Source organism: Austrofundulus limnaeus, unplaced genomic scaffold, assembly GCF_001266775.1.
Source record: "Austrofundulus limnaeus strain Quisiro unplaced genomic scaffold, Austrofundulus_limnaeus-1.0 Scaffold2, whole genome shotgun sequence".
Taxonomy (NCBI): Eukaryota; Metazoa; Chordata; class Actinopteri; order Cyprinodontiformes; family Rivulidae; genus Austrofundulus; species Austrofundulus limnaeus.
The window spans coordinates 8,809,505-8,833,191 of NW_013952404.1; the positions used below are offsets into that span (position 1 = coordinate 8,809,505).

Below are 23,687 nucleotides of genomic sequence, written 5' to 3' on the forward strand. Positions count from 1 at the left end.
CTGGTGGAACATGCAGGCCGTTGGAAAACAGACGAGGATCCACTGCCTCTGCTGCAGGTTTACACCATGGCTATCCTCAGCTTTGCTAAGGCTTCTTCCTGTCTCTCTGAAGAATGTGAAAATGGCCCACTCCTACTTGAAAAGTTAGCGTTGTGAGTAAAGAAAAACTGTGGCATGTTTTTATTTCAGTAGTCCTTATGTCAAGTTTATTTACACACGTCTGTTACAACACACACGTACACACGTCTGTTACACATGCTAAATGGAGAAGTCAGCTCCTATAAGTGTACAGAAAAGAGCAAAAATGAAGTTTTAGTTTAACACAACATCTTGTGTTTAACTATAAGTGGGGATCAAAATGCAGGCCTCTGTCATTTCAAATTTAAACACAAACATTAATACTGACTCAATGGTCTCATCTGTAAAATGTAGTCAAGGCTACTGTAAAATCTTGTGAGGTGTGACAGAGTTTGAATGTGTTATACTGAAACATGAAAGCATGCAACTTCGATATCAGTCATACAGATTTTGAGTGTTCTGAAAAGAAAAGTTGGTCAAMCTTCTTAAAAAGGCTATTTAACTCCTACTCATACTGGAAAATGAAGCTTCACTAATAAAAACATCGCAATCAGAAAAGTTATGGTCAAAGCAGGGATGGCGTGATTAATGATTCAATCGTCTATCGGCGATTGAAGGGTTGGAATGCYTTTTTTTTTTAAGGGCGATCTTTATTAATTAATTAAATGCTGTGCCAGGGATGTAAAGTAAATTTTAAATGCACCCTTCGCTGTAATTTAAAATGTTTTAATCATCATCGTTGTGATCTGTGCAAATGAGAGAATAAAATAACAGTGCTGCTTCTCTGTTTTGTTTTTTTTCCTCGGAGTCYGAGCCAACGTGCGCAGCTCCTCTTCACGTCTCTCTTCTCGTCATCTTCTTGCTTTGGTGCACCACAACTGACCCAAATAGTGCTATATTATTATGTTTAGTTACAAAACGAATAATCCACGACAATCATACATTTGAACAAATAACTTTAACCAGTTCCAAACCGGACCGGGGCGCACTCCCTCACCGTTGCTCATCCCCGTCACTCTGGGCTCTGTGTGCGGGTCGAACTTTTCACCCGCCTCCACATAAGAACACATACGAACTATATGGTGTGATTGGTCAGAAGTTTGTGGGAGTGTTTGTTTGTGCTAAAAGCGCTCAGACGCAATGTTTGCTTCAACCACTCGCTTAAAAAAAAGAGGTGACTTGTTCCAGAGCCGACTACCAGGAAGCAGCGATTTATAAAGATAGTCAAATGGCCAAAACCTCATAAAAGGGGATAAAATAGACTATTTTCARGGTGAAAACTGACTGATAAAAACTTTTGAGCTTAATCCTGGACCAGTTTGTGGATAAAAGTCGAGTGACGAGTGTCGGACCATTTTTTTTTTCCGCATTGGACTCCCTCCGGGTAGAAATCCCCTGTAGTGACGTATGCAGCAGCGAGGAGGGGGTTTCCCAGGAGCTTGGCGCGGGGGGGTCAGAAACTGTGAAAGGTATGTGCGAACACGAACACCAAATAACCACGGAATTTACAAGCAACTTTAGAAAAAAAGAAGCCGTCCCTCATAATACGCACACCTGCTTGCTTTTTTTCTTTCTTTCTTTTTTTTAACAACGTAACTGCGCATGCCTTATCAGCCGATTGGATCGTCTATCAGCGATAGCCAGTGACCATGATTTATGATCTGAAAATAGGGGCGATTTCCCATCCCTAGGTCAAAGACCTTTAAACCAAACAATATACAGTAAAAAAGATGAGACAAAGAGGCTTACTGCATCTTCTTTTTCCCCAAACAATCTTGCTTTCACCACCTAAATAAACTTGATTTGTAATGTTATTATCAGTGAGTTGAACACCTTCTCAGGTGCAGAAACTTCAATTTTACCTAAAAACATGGAGCACTTCAGTGGTGCACTGATGTTGCCCTTCCCCTGGAAACATGTGAATACTTCAGTTCCACCTTAATCATTTATTCCCAATGATATKTATTTACTTTTCATTGATTATTCCTGTTTTGTAGACTTTATACGCATCCTTGACCTGAGTTTGACTTGAACAAATGACTGTTGGATTCACAGGAGCTGTGCAGAGTTGCTGCTTTTAATGCCCCAGCATATTCCTGGTGCCTTATGGGAGGAGTTCCAGTCCTCCATGAAGGTCAGTATCCTTCAGACCATTAGATTTTTACTCAGGCTTCTCTTTGCAATGATGAGCAGTAAAAATCGTCACGAAACTCAGTTTTTAAACAGTGAAAAGTACATTTGTAGTATTTTCACAAAGCTTCGGTTTGACGTAAATTTAAGTTTGTGATGAACAAAAATAATTGCAGTATTAAATAAATTCACATTTGCTGATGTTGTGTTGCAGTTYGCACACACCCTTTTGCTAGAAAGTGGGAACACACAGCTTTGTGTGCTCTCAATTCTGGCACAGCAGGATGGCGTTTGGGTCAACAGCACATTAAGCAGCATTCTGTCCAATCAAATTCCTCAAACTGAACAAGGTTAGTCTTTAAATGTTATTTCTGTAAAAGCGTTTAGGCACACTGCATTTGCAGTCGCTGGAGTTCGCATTGTTCTGTGGCTTCTTATCTTGTTTTWTTTTTCTCTTTTTCTAGTCCACGACTATCTTGAATTGGAGGGTCCCKTGCTTGTTAACATGCGAATAAAGCACCTTATCAAGGTGGGCAGTATTGATAAAGCTGCTGTTCTTGCGAAGATTTGTTCAGAGTATCCAGGGTTTGAAGGAAAAGTGAACTTCAAACAGACCTACTTGCTCTGCATCTGCATGGCAAAAAGTCAGGAGCAGCTGATGGAAGAGGTAAGAAATAGTTCTCTGTGGAAACTGTATTGATTCAAACTGGACACACAGATCACACAATGGTGCAGCAAAGAACACTCCATTWATGGTTGCAGTTAGGAATAAAACCAACTACTGACACCTTTAAAAGTTGTTTTTTGTCGGTTTGACTGATTTTCAGTGGATTTCATTGCTTTGCCTCTTCATAGATTTCATCAATAGACTGTAAAGATGCACTTGAAATGATCTGCAACTTGGAGTCGGAGGGCGATGAGAATGGAGCTCTGTGTATGTGCACTGCCTTTCTCAAGCGACAGCTCATCCAGGGAGACGTTTACTGTGCTTGGTAAGTGTTACACTTGCTTTACGTGAGAGTAGAAAAATCACTGAATGTGTAGAAAAACAACTTAAATGGATTTATYACCAAAAATCTTACAAAACAGTAAATGTTCCAGGTTTTCAGTAGTTCAATAGAAATTTTGGTCTCTTGCTTCCTTGCTGTTGAACCTTGAAAACCCAGTAGAAAAGTGAACAAAATACATGGTTTAATTTAAAAAAATTAAAGAGGTTTAAGTACTGTAGTTCAGATTTCTGAAGCAGAAGAGGAGAGTGTTCAAAGGATAGCTTGAAAATCTCTATAAAAATGTTGCTTTTATAAAAGACAAAGCAAAAAACACAAATAGTGCAGAGAATTATTTATCTGCCTTAAAAAATAGATTTAGTACCATACCTCACCCAGTCATTGTGTAATTTGCTCTGTTTTGCTCAAGCTTCTACACCTCTGACAAATTTGAGATTTGTATACAGACAAATATAACTGTGCTTTGCATGCCTTCCTTAAGGCTTAAGAAAAATAATAATCCGTACTTTTTTAAACTTGAAATTGTTTCATATTTGTTCCAGAACTGAGCACCGTCCAAATTTAACCTTTAGTTATGATCACATTCAGACTCTTTGTGCTCAAATAAATATATTTTTATACAATTATTTTGCAAAAAGAAAAAAAAAATGCTGTTTTATTCATGAGTGGTGCATGGTGGTTTATGACAAATATACAGTATGATGGCCAGAAGTAAGAACACAGAAGCAGCAGCAATAACAAAAAAGAGGAATGTCAGCAGAAACTATTAGCTGTGAAGAAAAAAAATAAATGTGTGCCTGCTATTTTCAAATTATTGTGGCAGCTGCATGTTCTGTTATTTGTAACTTTTTACTCAAAGAGTGATTTTAGTGTCCCATAACTGGATACATTTTTTTCTATGGTAACATAAACCCACAATGTACATTTTTTAAAACTTAGCTATGACTTTAGGCTCAATATATTAAACAAAACCAGTAATCGTAAGTGGTTCCATACTTCTTGTACCAAATATAAACATTACAATTTTTTGGTGTTTTTATTATAATCTGCATTTTTTCATTTTATTTTTATTTTTTTCTGAATGTTCAAATCTTAACTTGTTAATTTATTAACCTTTCCAGGGAACTCACCCTGTTCTGGAGTAAATTGCTCATGCGATTAGAGGCTTCGGCTGATTCGTTTCTCAGCCACAGCAAAGAGATGACTCTCCTCTGCAGAAATGTTTGTCACATTCTGTTTCTCATCAAAGTCATCCAAAATGAGGTAAGAAAAACAATCCATGTGCATGTTTAAGGTGTGCATGTTTAAGGAATAACCTGTAAAGAGCGTATTTAACATCAGAGCGTGCATGTTTCAGTGTTAGAAGGCATTAGATCTTTGTGCAAAAAAAATAAATAAAATCCTTGGCATTAACTTCTTGTTTACATTTTTTAGGTTGGAGAAGTGGGGCTTCCAGTCTGCATAGAAATGTGCATCCAAGCTCTAAAAATGACCTCCACTGACCATAAAGACAATGAGTCTACCATCTGCAAGACTATTTCCTGCCTCTTGCCAACTGATCTCGAGGTTAAGCGCGCGTGCCAGCTGACGGAGTTCCTCCTGCAGCCTACTGTTGACTCTTACTATGCCGTAGAGTCGCTGTACAACGAACCTGACCAAAAGCTTGAGGAGGACGGGAGTCTGCCCGTGCCCAATTCTTTACGCTGTGAGTTACTGCTGGCCTTGAAGACACAGTGGCCTTTTGATCCAGAGTTCTGGGATTGGAAAACACTGAAACGCAACTGTTTAGCATTGATGGGCGACGAGGCAGCTATTGTCTCATCTATTGACACACTCAATGACACAGATGAGCAGGAGGTGGAAAATACACTTGGCAAAATGCCTGAATACAAAGACCTGGAGGACTTCCTGCTAACCACTACAAATGAACTCAATGAAATTACAGATGAAAAAGAAAAAAACAGAGAGGCTAAAAAGCTTCGGGAGCAGGGATTTGTGTCCGCTCGGTTCAGAAATTGGCGAGCCTATATGCAGTATTGCGTTTTGTGTGATAAGGAGTTTTTAGGTCACAGAATTGTCCGTCACGCTCAGAAACATTTCAAAGATGGGGTGTATCTTTGTCCAATTTGTGCAGACAGTTTTGGAAGTAGGGAGATTTTGGAGCCACATGTAGCATCCCATGTAAAGCAATCGTGCAAAGAAAGACTGGCGGCAATGAAAGCTGCAAGAAAGGTAACCAAACCACTTCAGTCCCCTAAAAGTCCATCAAAGATTTCCAAGGTTGTAGTCAAGACAAGCATGAGCCCTGTTAAAACTGAACCTCAAATAGGTGAAAACTTGGCACCCACTGTTAAAATAGGACAAACGACGTCTGATTCTCAGATTAGTCAAGACTGTTACTGTCCTGTGAAAAACTGTGCAAAGGCATTCAAGATTTTCCGTAACCTCATGGCTCATGTCAGATCTCACAAGGACGACGAGGAGGCCATGAGGTTTTTAGAAATACAGAAACAGAAAGTGGTGTGTCAGTACTGCAGAAGGCAGTTCGTTAACGTCAGACATCTTAATGATCATTTGCAGATGCATTGTGGCAGCAAACCATATATCTGCATACAGATGGATTGCAAGGCCCACTTTAATTCCAACTCTGAGCTTCTCATGCACAGAAAAATGCACTCTGAATTTAAAGCTCAGTGCATGTTTCCAAATTGTGGCCAAGTTTTCAGCGAGGCCTACCTGTTGTATGATCATGAGGCCCAGCATTACCTTACCTACACCTGCCAAATTGACAACTGTGGTAAAATATTCTATGTACAATCAGATTTTTTTTCTCACCAAGAGCATCATAGATCAAATGCTGCCGTAAACACATTTATTATTGGGAATCAAATCCCTCCTACAACCACAAAAGTAGAACTGCCATCTAGAAGCACCCCAGTCAAAGAAGATGCACATTCTGCTGTTTTTAGCTTAGAAAAAAATACTACAGACGTTTGTGTGAAGGAGGCAGTTGTATCACCGTGCACATCGGCTGATGTTCCTAGAGAGGCTGTTCCCATGAAAGTCAAACACTCGATTGAAAACATGCTGAATTCAATGGCAGGTCCTGGGCTAAAGGAGCCCGAGAAATGCTACACTCCATTCACCAACCCCACTCCTGCACCCTCTGATGCAAATCCACCACCAGACATGCCACAAGCATCCCATCATGTGCCTGAGCACAGTCATGTACCTCCGGTGTATCCTATTCCCTCTGCAACAAATCCAGTGACTAGTCCAGAAGTAAACCAGAATAATGATAAACAAGGCAACACATTTCAGAAAGTACTCCCGAAAATAATGTCTCCGAGTCAAATCAAAACCGAAATTCCTTATTCGCTGCAGGGATACCCTTCCACTTCACCCACTGTTCCTGCAAAAAGTGAAGAAAAACTGCACTGCTGCCCAAGTGGCGACTGCTCACGTGCGTACAGTACAAACAAAAGTCTGTCAAGACATGTAAAGAAGCAACATCCTGAAATATTTGAAGACTGGAAATTGGCAAAGAAATACAACAAAGTAGCCAGAATTACAGCAAAAAAGGGGAAAAAATCATCAAGAAAGCGAGGGGTACTATGCAACAAACCAGGAATACAGCAAATGGATTATTCAATAGGATGCTCAACCTCAGCATCCGAGTGTTATCCTGGATCAGTTGAGCCTGTGCCTATTACTCCAATGATCAATCCAACAGTATACCCATCCTGGGGGTGCCAAAACAATCCCAATGCTGTGATGCCGTCAGACATGTCTCAGTCATGGTCTTCAATGCCAATAAATAACTGCTATCCTGAAACCTTTAATATGAATGAGTACTCCTCCCGCAACTACCCTCACTGGCAAGCAGACGCTTATCAAACCGCAATGCCTCAGCCTCCTGAGAGAGCTCATTCAGTGGCAGCTACACACTGTTCCCCTATGTCTCATCCTCCTTCAGATTCAAGTTTAATGTCTCAGTATGTGTCCAGCTCACTAATGCTTGACAATGGTGGACAAATGCATAATGGTGGACCTCAGTATGGGCTTATGCACACTGATAGTACTGCAGAGAGTGCAGATGTGAGGAAAGGCAGTGCAAGTATTATAGTACCGATGGATAATGGAAACAGTATCTCAACAAGTGACAGTCTTCCTGATGGAAGTTACCACACTCCGTACGCTCCGAGTGAGAACTCTTGTCTCACTCAGTCATCGTCAGTGGATGTCCCAGAAAAAAGTGGGAGTCCAGAAGTTAAAATTCCAGTAAAAGATGAAATTGTGAAAAATGAAAACGCATCCACTCCTGGTTGTGAACAGACGGATAACTCGGTAGATGAGATGCTAAGTCCAAACAGTGTTATTCACACGGACTTTCCTTTTGATGAGGACTGTCCTAATGCTGAGTGTCAAGCCAGCAATGCAGATGAAAAGAGTGAGGATCTTGACTCGCAAAAAGGAAAACGCAGCAGGCTGAGCAAGCGCACCAAATGGCCAGCAATAATTAAGGATGGTAAAGTTATATGCAGGAGGTGTTTCAGAGAGTTCACAAGCACCAAATCTCTCGGAGGTCACCTATCTAAACGTTCACAATGCAGACCCCTTGATGAAATTGACCTGACAGCAGACCTACCAACATCATTTCTGGATTTCCTCAATGACCCTCATGTCCCTGACACCAACGGATCAATATTCAACATGCCAAATGGAGAATTCTCAGAGGAATCAGGCAGCTTGACCACATTTAATTCACCTGTGATGCTGAAGCAGGAACCCCAGGCTGTAAGTATTATGGACCATCCAAGTTCTCACTCAGCTGGCCCTGAAGACCAGCAGGAAAAAGCTACTGAGCTGGTTAATTCTCCCCGTGCTGGACCCCATCGGGAAGATCACCTAGGGGAAATGTCACATGCCTTTCAAAAAATGGATTTGATTGAGGCTGCACAAGAGAAAATGCGAAATGTTTTGGCCTTAGAGCTAAATGCTAGTCAAAGTCAGACAACTCCTAAAACAGAAAAAAGAAAAAGGCTGAGTAAAAGCGAAGCAAAGTCTACAGAGAAGGTGTCCAAACCTTTTAAATGTGAACGAGACGACTGTGAATTCTCATTCATGACAAAGGAGGCTTTATTCAAACACTTAAGCAAAATGCATGATTATACCAATGAAATGATAGAAGAGCTCAAAAGGAACCCCTCTAAACTGTCTCCATATCCTTGTAAGATTTGTTCAAAAACATTCACAAGAACGACAGGGTTGAGAATTCACTATGAAAAAGTCCATCGGTTATCAAAGGTAGAGATGCTGAAGTTAAAAATCAATGCTCGGGTTCGGCGTCCAGCCAAAATAATCAATGAAAGCTCTTCGAACACCCCTGTAAGCATTAAACCCAACACCAGCACAGTGCAATCTGCACCTGTAATGCCTGTTTTTAAACAAGAGCCCATGGACATTGCAATTGCACCTCAACCCATAATTGAAGTTATTGAAACCAATCTAAAGGTTCCTGAAATCACTAACCAAGAAGTTGCAGTGAAACAAGTCTTGACACCTGAGATATCCACTGTTACACGACTACCATCACCCCAAAACTATTTGAGCGAAAAAACGCTCGAAGAAGCTCCACCATCAACTCCTGAAAAAGCTCCGGAGCAGCCTAATGTGGCAGTCGTAAACAGGAGTCCAGACGTGAAAGTAAAGTCTAATGTGAAAGAAAAGCAAAGTCCTGTAGCCAAAGCAAAGGTGCAGCAAGAAAATGTTGAGGAGTCGCCGAATAAAGCGCAAGAACCAAAGACCTCCACAGCATCGGCTACGTCCTCCCCAGAGAAACCAAGCAGTTCTAAAAGCACACCAACGAAGGAGGAGAGGAAAGAAAAGCGTCAGAGAAAGTTGAGTCTAAAAATGTGTGAGAGTGACAATGCCTTCAGTCCATATAGACCATATCGCTGTGTTCATGAAGGATGCACTGCAGCGTTTACCATCCAGCACAATCTTATTCTGCATTATAGAGCCATGCATCAGGCATCGCTGCCTCCTACCAAAACTGAACCTGACATCGACAAAGCAATTATTACTAATGAACAGGAGAGCTGTGAGAGCATAGGAAAAGACGATGAAGTCAGGTGTCAGGTGAGAAATTGTTCAAGGGTGTTCATGGGAATCACAAAATTAGTGCAACATTACCTCTTACTTCACAAATTTACTTGTGATAAGGCCACCACTATGATGGCCACCATGGCCATAGGGACTTTTAACTGTGATCGGCCAGAATGTGCTCTACCTTTCAACTCTGTTGAGAAGTACATTGAGCACATCAAGAATTACCACAAGGAAATCGCTGTGTCTGAGAGAGGCTCGGTTGATCCAACCTTTTGGTGCCAGTATGATGGGTGCGACCGTGTGTACACTACAAAATCCAACCTCCTCCGCCACCTGATCAAAAAGCACGATTATATTTATGATCCCAAAACAAATGATGGACGACGGAATAAATCACTCACATTCTTTCCAGGAATCAACAATAGGAAAGAGAATCTAGAAAATAAAGTCAAAGTGAAGAAGAAGAACACTAAAAAGAAAGATGGGAAGTCCATTGAGCACTGGACAAGTTTTGGCACGCCTACACTAAAATCTCATGAAGAGGCATCAGCCATGTGCACCAAGAAGTCAGCTCTGCAGTACCCATGCATGCTTATAGGCTGTGATGCTGTAGAATGTGCCGAAAAGAGTATTTTCAAGCATTACACAACTCATGGCCTCACAGAAAGATACATAGAAGATCAGAGGAGTCAGTTTATTTTCTGCAAGAAGTACTCGCGTGCCAGATTCAAGGATGCAAACAAAGCAGAAGGTGCTTCGAGTTCTTCGGAGGAGATGGAGGCCGAAGAAGACGAAAAGCCAAGTGACCCAAAAACTGAGGAATTGCCGATTGTGGAAAAACTAGAACAAGAGGAAAGCAAGGAGTTCAATGATGATAGTCCAGAATCTCAAGAGTCTCAAGAATCTCAAGAGTCTCAAGAATCTCAAGAGTCTCAAGAATCTCAAGAGTCTCAAGAATTCCAAGAATCTCAAGAGTCTCAAGAATCTCAAGAATTCCAAGAATCTCAAGAATCTCACGCTTCCACTGGGACAGATGCTGGACCTAAAAGAGGTCGTCCTAGAAAACCCTCACAGCCTAAATCAGCATGTCCGAAAAGGATTCTGACCCTTAGAACCCGATCGACTGTTAACAGTTCAAGAGAGAACTCAAATCCTGGTACCCCTACTGCTCCAGAGCAACAGGACGACGGGGTTTTGCCAGGGTCTTTCAAGCCTTTAGGACTTGAGGACTCATTCCTTAAGTTTCTGGAAACCTCAGAGTCAACAAACCCTTCTAAACGCAAATTAAACGAGAAATCCAATGCTGAAGTGCCCTCTAAACGGCAGAAAGCTCACAAACCGAAGCCTGCACAAAGAAGTAAAATCACTGARGACATTAGAGGCTGTGAGAATCTTATAGACTTCAGAAATCCATTAAAACTAAAATCTGGGAGTAATGTAAAAATAGTAATGGATAAAACACTTTTAGACGGTGCTGAAAGTTTACTTAAGCAGCTACAACGTATGAAGCCCACAGTTGTTATTAAAAGGTGGCTTTATAGTGCATCATAATCCAATATTTTGTTTTCCATTCAGTCTTACTCAGGATTTGAGATGTTATGCTGCAGAATGGTTTATTTCTTAATGCAAAAGATTTCCAGCTCTTTACAGTCATGGTCACAGTTGACAATGAAATGGCCTATTTTGTACTTAATTAAAACAATTGTCTGATGATTTTAAGTATGTATGTTAGTTATATTAACCAGGTAATCGATAGGGCATAGATTTTAGAAACATGTTTGTATTTATGCTTAGTACTTAAGATGTTTTCTTTTTCTTCTTTTACTAAATGGACACTTTTAAAGAAAACTGTTTTTATATATCCCTATGGGATTTCAAGTTCTGTTTGTATTTATTTCATCCCTTTTCAACACTAGTAGACCTATCTGTAATATTTACATGTCTTCCACAAAGTGTTCAATAAAATGTTACTGGCTCTTTTTTATAAACCTGTCTTTTAATTTTTGTAATTAATTTAGATGTTTGATTTAGGGGGGAAACATTTAGGAATACAACTTTGTTTTCAATGAAAACTGCACTAGCTCATTTTATATTTTTATAATAGTAATTAAAAGTATTTGCAAGAATCACATTTAGAATACTTTATCGTTAGTAATTTATRGTAATTTGGAAATACTGTATTTTATGGAACTTTTTTTTTACTGTTCTCATTGTTTCAAAATTAATTTGAAACAATTTATGTTTACTACTGAAGGAAGTACGGCATGCAGGGAAAACAAATTTATAAATTAAAAAAATATGGTTATCGCATATTCCATTACATTCTTAATTTTGATTACAGTTTCTTATTCAGCTAAAAAATTCAGCATTTTGACAATTTTATGACGTTAGCTTATAAATATGCCCTATTAACTTATTACTTTTCCCATTCTTGTGTACTGGCTATTTTGCTTTAAATATGCACAAGTACCCTCCAACCTGTTTTGAATGAATATTATGAATCTCACAAATGTATATAAACTAGTGTTTCATATACCTTCAGTCACCTTAGTAGTCATTTGATTACTTTAAGATGTTAAAAATAAAAAAAATTTGAGATACAGGTTTGAAAACCTCTTAGTGACATTTGTAGTTCATATTATAACAAGTTAAGCAATTCCTTACATCAATAAATTAAATATCAATAACTGTGAATATCCTTATTTCTAAATACGTATATATTATAAAGATATTATAAGATACTGAATGGAATGCCACTTTAGCATAAGTATCAGGTAGAATTAACATGTCATGTAACAACTTCACTTTTACATAGATGTTTAGAGAACAGCTGTTCACATTTTAAAAACAAGTAATGTTGGGTTTGATTGTGTGTTACAAGGGTCTGCCATACAGTGAGAACAACTATTTCCGTAAACGTCACTGCATGGCGGGAAATCTGTCGAAGGCAGGGAAGCAGGCTTTTAAAAACARGCTAACTGCTCGCTACCCACTAACAGAGTAAACAACCGGTTTCATGTGATTATGTCCACTTCGTCCGTCTCAAAGGTAACTTGTTTTGTTTTTTTAACTTAACAACTCACCGGTACGGGCGTTAAACAAGATTGCGTCATATAATTGTTTGTTTTATTTGTATAAAACGGATACTCTAAATTTGCTATTTTTGCTCATTTAGGGCTGCTTTGTTTTCAAGCCCAGTCCCAAGAAGAAGAAAAAGGCTCTCGGTTTAGGTGGGGATACATTGAGGTTTATTCGAATTGTCTGTAATCCTGATTCAGGTGTTTAAATGTTGTTTTCTGCCTACAGAGAGATATTTTMTTCATGGCTGTGAAGGTGCTGAGAACAGTCAGCTGAGATTCAAGCTCTGTCAGGATCTGTGGCATGAAATCAAAACTGACACAGAGGTAAGAACAGAATCAATAGATTTACTGCATATATCGTTTTATTTAATTTGAAGTAGATGTATTAGCAAAACTTGGAATCAGTGTTGTTGCATCTAAACTAATATCTGTTAAAGACTGGAGCAGCCACTCTGACAAGATTAAAGGATTAGGTAATGAAAGTGTTCTTTCGTGCTTCTGATAAGGTTCTGCAGGATGAACTCAACAGAAAAGTCTTGGACAGCTTACTGGAGTTCACCAAGAAGTGCTCGTCCACTCGTCAACACGACGACTGGGCCTCAAAGATTAGGGCCAGCGAAATCCCCACAGCTGCTCTCGTGCTGGGTATGTAGTAGTGTTTAACACTCTGTAATTACAGAATCGAAGTAGTTTCATCTTGTTAATTTAACATTACTATGGAACAAAATTGTTCAAACTTATGTCCTGTTTTACTGCAGGTGTGAACGTCCCAGATCACGACATGACCTTCCAGAGCCTGTCTGACCTCCTCCGACAGTCCGTCACTCCTTTTGTTGCTTCTGTTCAGGCCAAAGAGTGTGGAGGTACTGGTTTAAATAAAAAATAATAATGGCAGTGCATTTAGATTTTACCATGTGTATTGGTGRGTTAAGGTCTGTGTTTGTTTTTGTGATTCCAGCGCTGAAGCACTTGATGAAGAAGGTCCTGGAGAGATTGATGGGTACCGACGTGGCTGTTGATGATGATGAAGAGGAYGAGGACAGTGAGCAGAATCCTCTCTGCCAGAGCGTGCACTGCTCTCTGACTAATCTCTGCGATTGGTATATTTCAAAAACTAAGGTGAAGGCGTAAATCGAGCCCGGCTTTGCAGGTGTTCAGGGTCTGGTTACAAAGTGCTCACAGGAGAGGATTTCTTTTTCAGAAATCCAGCAGTGGCACTCCTGGGAAAAAGCGCAGCTCGTCAGTGATGAATGAGCAGCAGCAACAGCCTCCTGTTGTGGTCATTTTTAAAGATTTGGAAGCTTTCACTCCGAGAGTTCTTCAGGATTTCATACTTGTCTGCAGGTGTGTAAGAACGTTGGAGTCCAAGTGTGAGTCTAACACATTAATCAAAAAATTTATTTGTTCATAGACAAGTAGTGATGTTCAATATCACCAGTTTTGTTCTCTGATTCTGATACAGAGTAAAACTCCAGTTCTGATACTGAAGTATATGTAGCGTCCTCATTTACAATATAACTGAGCTAATACAACAGAAAGCCCAATCAGAGGACACAATTATCCAAAATATGTGAAAATGGTGTTTTAAATAATAAAARGATTAGATGATTATTAAAATAAATAGTTTGATTAATGAAAACTACTATAAAGATGAAAACTTGAGTCCTAATCTATGTTACATGAACAAAATAACAGGAAAATAATGAACTTAGCATGTGCCGCTGCGCTCATTTATTACCAAGGCGTAAGAAAAAGTAGTTCCCTTCAAGTTCTTATGACTTAGATAAGATTTCAATAGTTTAGTTGGTTTCCACTGTGTTCCGTTAATGATATAAATGARTGAAGTATCAATATTTTGATTTTAGTATCGATTCTAGAGCATAKATTTCTGGTATCGGTCATATCAATATATCCTTATTGATCCGCACATCATTACAAACACCACAGATTCATCACCTCTGATTGTCACCTAATCCAGTTAAAGGTGTAGCATTCCTTGAAGGAATCTTTTTAAAATTAAAATTATCGTATGCTTAAAAAAAATAGTTCGTCATTTTGATTAAATATTGAAAATAACATCCACATGTCCGATGATGTTGCGATTCCTTTTGTCAACTATTAGCTCTTTGGTTATGTTGTTAATGACTCTCYTCTGTGACCATGCCAACATTTAGCTTAGTATCTGTATAATTGGCTCAGGCTAGTTTTGATTAGCTGTGGTTGAAATGGGTTGATTTCACAGGTTAATCAGTTATAGACTTACATCCAATGGTTACTTTCTGAAAGTTTCATTAAAATCTATTCAGTGATTCGTTCACAAGATATTTTGCTAACAGTTTTTATTCCAACAGTTAATAGCAAAATCACAGACCTCGCCCAGTTAATTAGCACTCAGAGTGCAGGAAATTCTTGCCATTTTTGTGTCAACTAGAACTGCTTTGCTGAATCAGTTGATGTCCGTCCAGTGATAACTTTATGATAGTTTCAGTGAAGTTTGTTCACTGGTTCTGTTGATATTTTGCTCACGGCACAGCTAAACAAAGCAGGTGAATAAAACAATGTTTTGGGTTTTGACAGCCGATACATTCAGCGCCTTCCCCTGATGTTCATATTTGGCATTGCCACGTCTCCCAGCACCATCCAGCACATGCTGCTTCACTCYGTGTCCTCGCTGCTGTGCATCGAGCTCTTCCAGTCTCTGTCCTGCACCCAGCACCTCACCACCGTMATGAACAAGGTGCTTTCACACCTAAAGCCCGATCAGGGTTAAAATCACCCAAAAAATTTATATTGAAAAATTTTGGAGCTTGATCACAAATACACAGAGAAGAAATGTATTTATTTATTTATTTATTTTATTTCCAGCTGATCCTGACGCCGTCTTTTCCCTTCAAACTCAGCGGGAAAGTGATGCAGGTGCTGARGAGTATCTTCCTCTATCACGACTTCTCTGTCAAGAATTTCATCAAGGGCCTGCAGGTGAGGGCCGGCGTCGAACCGCACGTCTTTCTCCGAACGTGTAGCTTAGAAAACATGAAAKCAGGAATCTGAATTTGTGCTTGGTGTCGGTGCAGCTGGCCCTGCTGGAGCACTTCCACTCGCAGCCTCTCAGCGTGCTGTGCTGCAGGAAGGAGGAGGCTTTACTGAACGTGACGCAGCTCAGTCACAGAGACCTGGAGAGGGTCCGGCAGCTGCCGTCCTTTAAGAGGTGCTCAAACAAACTCATTCACTTGATTTTTTTTTTTATTATTATTGCTTAATGGAAACAGAACTTCCTTTTTGGAGCTTGTTTTATGGATTAAATACATCTATTTAATTAATTAATTTTTTTGGTGTACCTCAAGGGTCCATGTTTGGACCCTTTTTGTTTATACATGCTGCCTTTGGAATCTATTCAGAAAGTACATTTACTTTCATTGCTATACTGACGACATCCAAATATATTTCCTTTTTTAATTTTTGACATACTGTATCTCCACCACTACAGCCTCTGGTTAATCACCTAAAAGATGTCAAAGACTGGTTAACTCACTGTCTGATTTTGAACCTAAACAAGACAAACTGTATTTAGAAATTATTCTTCTCTCAGTAGTTTTACAGATTTTTATTGGCCCTTTTGTTCCTCACTGTCCCTCCATTGTCAGGAACCTTGGACAATTTGTTGTTTTAAATTTGAAATTCAGGTGTCCACTGTTGTCCACATCATGGTTTATCTATTTACGGATTGTTCTTCCTGTTTGTTCTCGACCTCATTGTAAAGCACTTGTTGTTTGTAAATGTGCTAAATAAATAAATTTGACTTTGTACATCCTAGGTATGTAGAAAAGCAAGAAACACATGAGCAGGACAAACTCATGATGGACAACAATCATTTAAAGGTTTGTTAAACGGCTTTATCTCAGACCATTAATGTGTTTATTTGTCTTAAAGCTGAGGGCTTTTCTCTTTTTAGGATGTGTGTCAGAAACTGATAAAGGACCTTCATAAATACCACAAGACCTATTGTCCCGTCCTGAGGTGTCTCCACACCCTGACCTCGTCGTTACCTCGATATCCTCTTGGGAAACAGGTGAGAGGTTACGTATTTCAGTTTTCACTTTGCACAGAGGCTCCTTTGTTTGGATGTAACAGCGGGGCTGTTGTGTGTTCCAGATCAGGGAGCTGCATTTGATTTGTCTGGAGAAGAATGTGTGGGAGACTGAGGATTACCAATCTGCCATGAAGCTGTTAAAGTAAGTCTTGAAAGCTGAGCTACATGTAAACAAAAGCACAGAAATTCAAGGTTGCTTTATGGAAAAGCTATCAACATTTTTCCATTCCACCCCAGCTAATTTATTAGCATATTTTTAGCCGCTAGATGGTGACAGATTCAGGAATATTCCGAGGGTTATTACCTCCTGCTGTATTAAGAGACTTATTTTTAATTCATTTATTCATTTAATTTAAAAATAAAACTAAAAATTTTATACACAAAAAAGAGAAAAAAATCACACTTGAAAGGAGACAGAAAGAAAAAAAAATCTTATATCTGCCCCTTTTTTCCAAAATTAATTTCAAACAATAATAATCAAAAAACAAAAACTTCAATTCCTTTTCAAACAACAACTTTTGATATACATTATATAGTTTCATATTTCTTTAACAGACTTATTTTAATCATTCTCTTAAACACAATGAACCAACATTTTTATAATCACTTTCCAGATTATTCCATAATCTTATTCCTTGAACAGTGCATCGATCCTTCAAATTTGTTCGTATTTTAGGTTTTATAAACATCTCAAGTCCCTTTAAAATTATAAACTTTCTCTCTTAACAAAATATAACTGGATATTTAAAGGTAATTTTTTATGCGTCTTATACATAATCTGCAAAATATTATAATCAACCAACTGATAAAATTTTAATAATTTCAATTTAGACAATAATATATTCGATGGATGACAGTAATGTTTTCTGGTGATAATTCTAATGGTTCTTTTCTGTAAAATAAAAATAGGATTTGTGATTGTTTTGRACGCTTTACCCCAGACAGTCAACTCAGTAAATCAAGTGTGGAACAATTATTGCATTATATAATCTAAACAGTGCTTTATCATTAAATAAGTCCCTTACTTTGTATAATACTGCAATGGATTTGGCTATTTTTTGTTTTTAAATGGTTTATGTGAGATTTCCATGTCAGCTTTTCATCAATAATGACACGCAAACACTTCACTTAGATTTGTTTTGTTTTCTAGAATGTTGGCTAAAGATGAGCTGATTCTGCTGCTTCAGAGATGTGCAGAGATTCTGCAAAGCGTCAAGTCAAAGAAGATGAAGAACGCTCTCGTCCAGCTGGAAGAACTGCTCTCCAGGCTGAAGCAACTTGATGGTCAGCGGTGCAGCTAATCGAAACACAATTTAATTTTATTTTACAGGAATTATTTAGTTGTATTATTTAGAGTTTTGTGCAGTATACTGTCATCAATAAAAAATAGAACGAGTGTTTTTAAGTGATTTCTTTTTAATCTGCTGCCCTGTTCTTACTGCAGCTGCTGCGGAAGTCGCGCATCGAGTGGAGGAAAATCGTAGTCCTCCCGTGAAAAACCTCCAGAAGAAAACCGATCTGTTCCAGCTGCAGAAGGTAACTGGTGCCTTTGTCCAAACTTGTTTCTGCGCATTTCCTTGAAGGAGGGAACATTTCTGCACGGCTGAGGTTCACAGACTTTATCATCCTGGTTGCAGACGCTGCTGGAGATGAACGAGTCTCGCAGATCCAAGAAAAGGAGCCCGTTTGAGACTCTGAGGAACGAAGTCCTGGAGTTTATCGACAGTTTAGTGAAGTAAGAGAACAGAAACGATTTCTGCTGTGTAGAAAGTAACTTAATAAAATGACGGGTGCTGATAAAGTGCTGATTTATTCCATCCAGGAGTCATCTGTCARCGCCCGAGTCTAAGCCTCTGTTTGAAGTCTGCTACTACAGCTCATCTGCCGCTGTGAGGCGCCACCTCAACGCCATGCCGCGCACCTCCATTCAGGCTGCGCTCAGCAGCCCCTACCATTACCTGCAGGTGGTCTTCCTCATCTGTGTGGATTTGTGATGTAATTTTTATCTATTTTGAAGTGATGTTCCGTTGCAACAGGCAGTTTGATTCAAGGACAAGCTTGCTGATGTTAAAAGAAGAAGAAACATATTTGGTTATAAAATGGCTAATCGTGAACTTAAAATCGAATTGAGGCTTGAGTGAATCGTTTCATCCATATTGAAGACTGTGAGATCTATGAAAAATGTGCGGCACCTCTGGAAGTTATCTTTTTTTCTCCTCAGAATGACAGGTTGAAGACGGAGGATGGAACGGTGTCGAACGCTGCTCCAGATATCTGCGTTGCTTACAAGCTCCACCTGGAGTGTGGCAGGCTCATCAACCTGTGTGACTGGCTGGAAGTGAGTTTACTGTTAAATCACATCTGCGTTTTGTTTTATCCACAAAAAAGTTTGCCATATAATCTTAAAATTTTCAAATCTCTTCTTACTCCATTAAATCCTTTTGATACTTGTATATATAATAGATTAAAAAGTTGGTATTTTTGTCTTCATTCACCTAGCGTGTCTCACTGCTGTAAGGTTTTTCTCTCAAATCTCACCTGAATAAAGAACACAAACTTCCATACATTAGCTGACTTAAATGTCTGTCTCTTTCTTACATAAAACACAGTAGAAACCTAAAAAACACTAACATGTGTGATTTTCACTGTCTGCTGTTGTTCACAGCTTTTTGCGGAATAATTTCTAGTTTTTGAACAGTGACCGTTTGAGGCTTACCTTTTTGTCTGCCTCATTAACTTTACTCTGAGTTACAGACAAGTGTGTGGTTACCATAATGAGCCACTGGCAGCAGCTTTAATAATTCTGTTGATCACGGTTAAATTTAGTCTAGTGATGAGCAAAGCTTTTCTGAAACTTAGTTTGAAAAAAAAAAAAAAAAGTTCCGCTTCTTGAAGATTAACAGCTCCCTTTGGCGCCATCTGGTGGCCAAAGGTATCAACAGCAGCTCATTTATAGGAAGAAAACTGTTAATGTGAGATTATTGCCTGATATCAGACTTGAAACATGTAGTTTTTTTGTGAGTAAAAGAATAAAGTAATGGTTATATGATGAATAAAATTGTTTAAATGTGCAATGATGCCAGATTTACTTGTGACTTAGACTTTCGTGAACATTCTTTTGCTCAGGTTACGAATTTTTTTTAGAATATTAAGCAGTAGCTGCAATTTCTTCAGGAACTTTCCAGTTAATGTTAATCTCAGTACCTTAACAATTTTGGTTGAGGTAAAAAAAAGGAAATCTTTACAGGAGATGATAACATTTAGTTCAATGTGTTATTTCTTTGTGTCAACCTCTATTTTTGTCCGTTGAAAAGACTTTATTGACCCAGAGGATCTAAGTATCTCAGTATTGAAGAGAAGATGACATGCTGGTGCAAGGCTGATATGAAACGTCACATGACTGAAAAATGTGTATTTGTTTGTATTTGAGGCTTTCGCCACGGTGGTCTCTGCTGCTGAGGGGAACGATCCAGACTCAGAGGGCTTCGGGAAAGTAGATGAAGTCACACAGTATCCTTTTTAAAACTGATGTTTTGTTTTTTACACACAAGCGGTGTTTCCATTTCCTTGTAGACTCCCAGAACTTTAAAGAACAAAACCCATTCTTTTCACAAAAGAAACTAACATTACAAGGAACTCATGGCCTGTTTTATTTATTTGTTTTTTTTAGTTTGGAGAATTCAGATTGGTAGGAAGAAATATTTGATACAAAGTTTCCTGTTTGTTCTTAGACAGAACACTCCCTGATAGTAGATGTGGCCACTCTGATTTCTTAGAAATGACACAAAAAAAGATTGACTCAGAATCTAAACATTTTGCTCCTTAACCCCATCCTTCAGCGCTCGTTTCATTCGCGCAGTATCCGAGCTCGAGTTTCTAGGCTTCATCAAGTCGACGAAGCAGAAGACCGACCACGTGGCTCGACTCACCTGGGGTGGCTGTTAAAACAAACACACTGTTCTTATTGTTGTCCATGTTCTATTGGACTTTTTTCCCTCTAAAACAAGCATTTGTCTGTAAATAACATTTTTTTTCCTTCTGTAACAGTAAAGTAAAACAATATTTAGGTGTTGGATGTCATTTTTATTTGTAGAAGGTAACAACAAAATGTTGCTGCACGGCTGAGTGATTGTTAGAAACARATCTGAAAGAACAATATTGGGGTTAAACTAATATAGTCAGGATGTTCTTTAATGGAAAAATAACTGCRGTGGGATCATTCACACAGCAGACACTTAAAAAAAGGGCCTGTGACTTCCACAGATGCCTTTTTATAAAAGGTTAAATTTAAAGTAAAATTGCTTTTGTTGATGAGCTGATATGAAGGTTCCACAAATAAGATTTAACTTTTTAATTTCTTCATTATGTTGGTTTTAAAGTGATACCAGCAGAGAGAAAAAAAAACACTATTAAAAACAAAGTAGTGCTTAGAAAGCAATAAATGGGAGACGCGCTGCAAACTTGAACTCCTTTCGTTTTCTTTCAGACTGACCAGCAAATCTTGTAAAAACTCCACGGCTTTTCCCATATTTACACGTAACAAAAACAGAAGTGACGGAGCCTGGAATGCTGGGAACTGTTACAAAAGTGAGATAAGCTGGAGGAACAGAGGCCACTGGTAGAGACGGGTCYATTCATTTATATCAGGAAGCACTTAGCTGCTTACAACAGAGTGCCAGCAACGGCTTCATACAAACCTTTTGCCCAAAGACGAGATATATGGCACGGTAAGAAAAGTTTAATTTGAACTGGCTAAAATCAAATCTCTTAAAACGAGGAACTTTTCTTCAGGATATCGGAGGGAGGGTGGCGGTGGGCAGCTCGGCTCGCAACAAGAGAAGGCCTTCTTGCAAAGCTTTGGTGCTGCACTCAGGAAACATCTGGAGGAGAAGGGAGATGAAATGTAATACAGAAAGCAGACCTGTTGGCTGAACGCGTGCCAGGTGAGGCGGGCTGGAAATGAAAACTCACAGCTTGCAGGCTGCTCGCCGAATCGTCGCATTAACTGGTCGTGTGTGAACTTCACAAAGGTGTCGTATTGTTCTGAAARGTAAACGAAGAAAACAGTGAATACTGATGGAAAACTAAGGAGCCAACATTCCTTGAAGGTATCATCTGCCACTCGTGATGCCAAGAGTTTTACAGAGAGATCATTTTACGTTGGAGCCATTTTAGTCAAAACTTTAGTCTAAGCTGTAGCTCAACATCTAAAAATCAATGATTGCTGCAAGATTCACTGAAATTTTTGAGTGGTAATGCAGAAGCATACACACAGGCCAAAACAATCATTTAACAGAAGTTACGTTTAGTAAAAGCGATGATGGTTTTATAAAGTATTTGCTTGGGCATAAAAATAAATCTCTGTTCAACCAGACCAATAATTACCATAACAGGCATAAAATACTCTGTCAGGCTGTTGTAGTACTCAAGATTGGTCTTGAGAGCATTTTTTGATGGTCTGACTCGACCGCATTTGTAGTCTCTTGTCTCAACAACTGTAGAAATGTCACTAAAATGCCAGAATATTGTCCAATTTATTTAACATTCTTGTTTTCATTGGATGTAAAACTGATTCAAATCCATGCATGACTCGATGCTAATTATGTATTTTTGTTACCGCTGTCACCCATCCCTACCCCCTTTCGCTCAAACTCAAATACAGTAAGCAGTGGTTGTCTGGGAGCCAGGGGCAGTTCTATGGGAGGGGCCACAGGGGCATTGGCCCCCTGAAGTGCCCAAGAGTGGCTGCAGTTCCACTACCAAACAGTAGTGGCGCTAATGAGTCAAATAGGAAAGTCCGGCATGAAGCAAGCTGACACGTCTTTTTTAATTTGAATAATCCTGCAGGAAAAGTATTTTAACTGACAACGATGGCTGGATTTTCTCACATCTTGTGTGTTTGAGAGTATTTTATTTACGTACAGTAAAAATGCACGTAAAATTGATAAAGAGAATTAGCTGTTCGAGTTTTTACAAGTGTCTGAACATATGTGACTGATTAAATTTGTACACCTTACTAAAACAGGGGATTTGTGTGCGAGCATGTTGAACAAATACTTGGCCCATTTATGGCCCCGTACGCTGAAAAATCCTAGATCTGCCACTGCTGGGAGCGGAAGATGTTTGTAAAATCTTCAGTAATACAATTTGGCAACATAAACATAAATCATAAAGAATATATCTGTAAAACAACATTCAGAAGAAATCATACAGTGACTTGTAAATCCTGCAGCTTTCAGAGACCGGGGGGGGGGGGGGGGGTGTGTCAAACTTTTATTGAAAGGTAAGCTATGTGGAAGGGATGTTAGCAAAGTCAGCTAGCTAACATTAGCAATCTGCCTCTTTAGCAAAATTATAGACCCAGTCCTCACAAAAAAGATTTAGTCAATATTAGCTATTCATACTAAAAGGAGACATATACTTTTAAACACTTTTTCCACATATAAATAATTTTGTTGGGGTCTATAGGAACTGCAATGCTTATTTTGTCTTTAGCAGACCCTATTTCAACCCCGTTTTCTGAGGTGTGTCTCAAAGTAACTCGTTTTGATGCTGTTCCCTTACACCCCGTCCCCCACCTCCAGCTTCCAGAGAGGTTCATTCCAGTTTGATAGAGGGGTTTACGATTATCTAGCAGCGCAGAAACTTTTTATTTACAAACTAACTAAAATATGTCYACAGAAGACTTGTCCATCCATCCTTAAGGCCCTGTCACACTAGACAACTTAGGAACATTTTTAAGACATCTACGTTGAAGATYGAATTGAAAAAATAATCAGGAAGCTTCTTTTTGGTGTGTACATAATGTAATTCTAACAAATGGATCAATTAAAAAAAATTTAGTAGCAATTTAGACAAAAAAAATTTTCACAAGTTGGCATAAGTTGTCTAGTGTGACAGGGCCTTTACATGTCTGAGCCAGAGGAGAATGAAGACGTGGAAACTAGTTGATAAGTCCACAGCTTATTTAAATTTTTTATTGGAAATACTGTGACGTAATAGTTCAGAAATTTATTATTAACTTTATTCATTTCATTAAAATGTCCTAGAAAACTTAACAGACTGTATTTAATGGCTCAAAAATAAATTTTGCTTATGTCCATTTTAAATTAGCTACAAGAATACAGTATACACTCACCGGCCACTTTATTAGGTACACCACGCTAGTAACGGGTTGGACCCCCTTTTGCC

General features: G+C 38.9%; 3 protein-coding genes across 3 annotated transcripts in view; 2 read left to right on the forward strand and 1 right to left on the reverse strand.

Annotated features, from left to right (window-relative positions):
- znf292a (zinc finger protein 292a) overlaps positions 1-11,314 on the forward strand; it is a 13,292-nt gene extending 1,978 nt beyond the window's left edge. The window contains exons 2-8 of the mRNA XM_014014789.1: positions 1-152; positions 2,134-2,212; positions 2,423-2,558; positions 2,673-2,875; positions 3,064-3,200; positions 4,337-4,478; positions 4,650-11,314. Coding sequence (XP_013870243.1) covers positions 1-152; positions 2,134-2,212; positions 2,423-2,558; positions 2,673-2,875; positions 3,064-3,200; positions 4,337-4,478; positions 4,650-10,877 — 7,077 coding nt within the window. The 3' untranslated portion in view covers positions 10,878-11,314. The remainder of the gene's footprint in view (positions 153-2,133; positions 2,213-2,422; positions 2,559-2,672; positions 2,876-3,063; positions 3,201-4,336; positions 4,479-4,649) is intronic.
- A 91-nt stretch (positions 11,315-11,405) lies between these two features.
- orc3 (origin recognition complex, subunit 3) lies at positions 11,406-20,558 on the forward strand. Its single transcript, XM_014014801.1, has 20 exons — positions 11,406-12,374; positions 12,502-12,556; positions 12,633-12,730; positions 12,913-13,051; positions 13,165-13,269; positions 13,365-13,525; positions 13,608-13,750; positions 14,984-15,143; positions 15,272-15,385; positions 15,481-15,614; positions 16,221-16,284; positions 16,359-16,475; positions 16,559-16,638; positions 17,647-17,780; positions 17,941-18,032; positions 18,134-18,231; positions 18,319-18,460; positions 18,718-18,834; positions 19,927-20,006; positions 20,336-20,558. Exons 1-20 carry the CDS (start codon positions 12,351-12,353, stop codon positions 20,439-20,441), a joined length of 2,163 nt encoding a protein of 720 aa, XP_013870255.1. The 5' UTR covers positions 11,406-12,350; the 3' UTR covers positions 20,442-20,558.
- Positions 20,559-20,881: 323 nt separating this feature from the next.
- The window catches only part of LOC106521997 (akirin-2), a 4,200-nt gene continuing 1,394 nt past the window's right edge, over positions 20,882-23,687 (reverse strand). Inside the window, exons 5-6 of the mRNA XM_014014817.1 lie at positions 21,468-21,539; positions 20,882-21,376 (exon numbers count right to left, since the gene is read on the reverse strand). Coding sequence (XP_013870271.1) covers positions 21,366-21,376; positions 21,468-21,539 — 83 coding nt within the window. The 3' untranslated portion in view covers positions 20,882-21,365. The remainder of the gene's footprint in view (positions 21,377-21,467; positions 21,540-23,687) is intronic.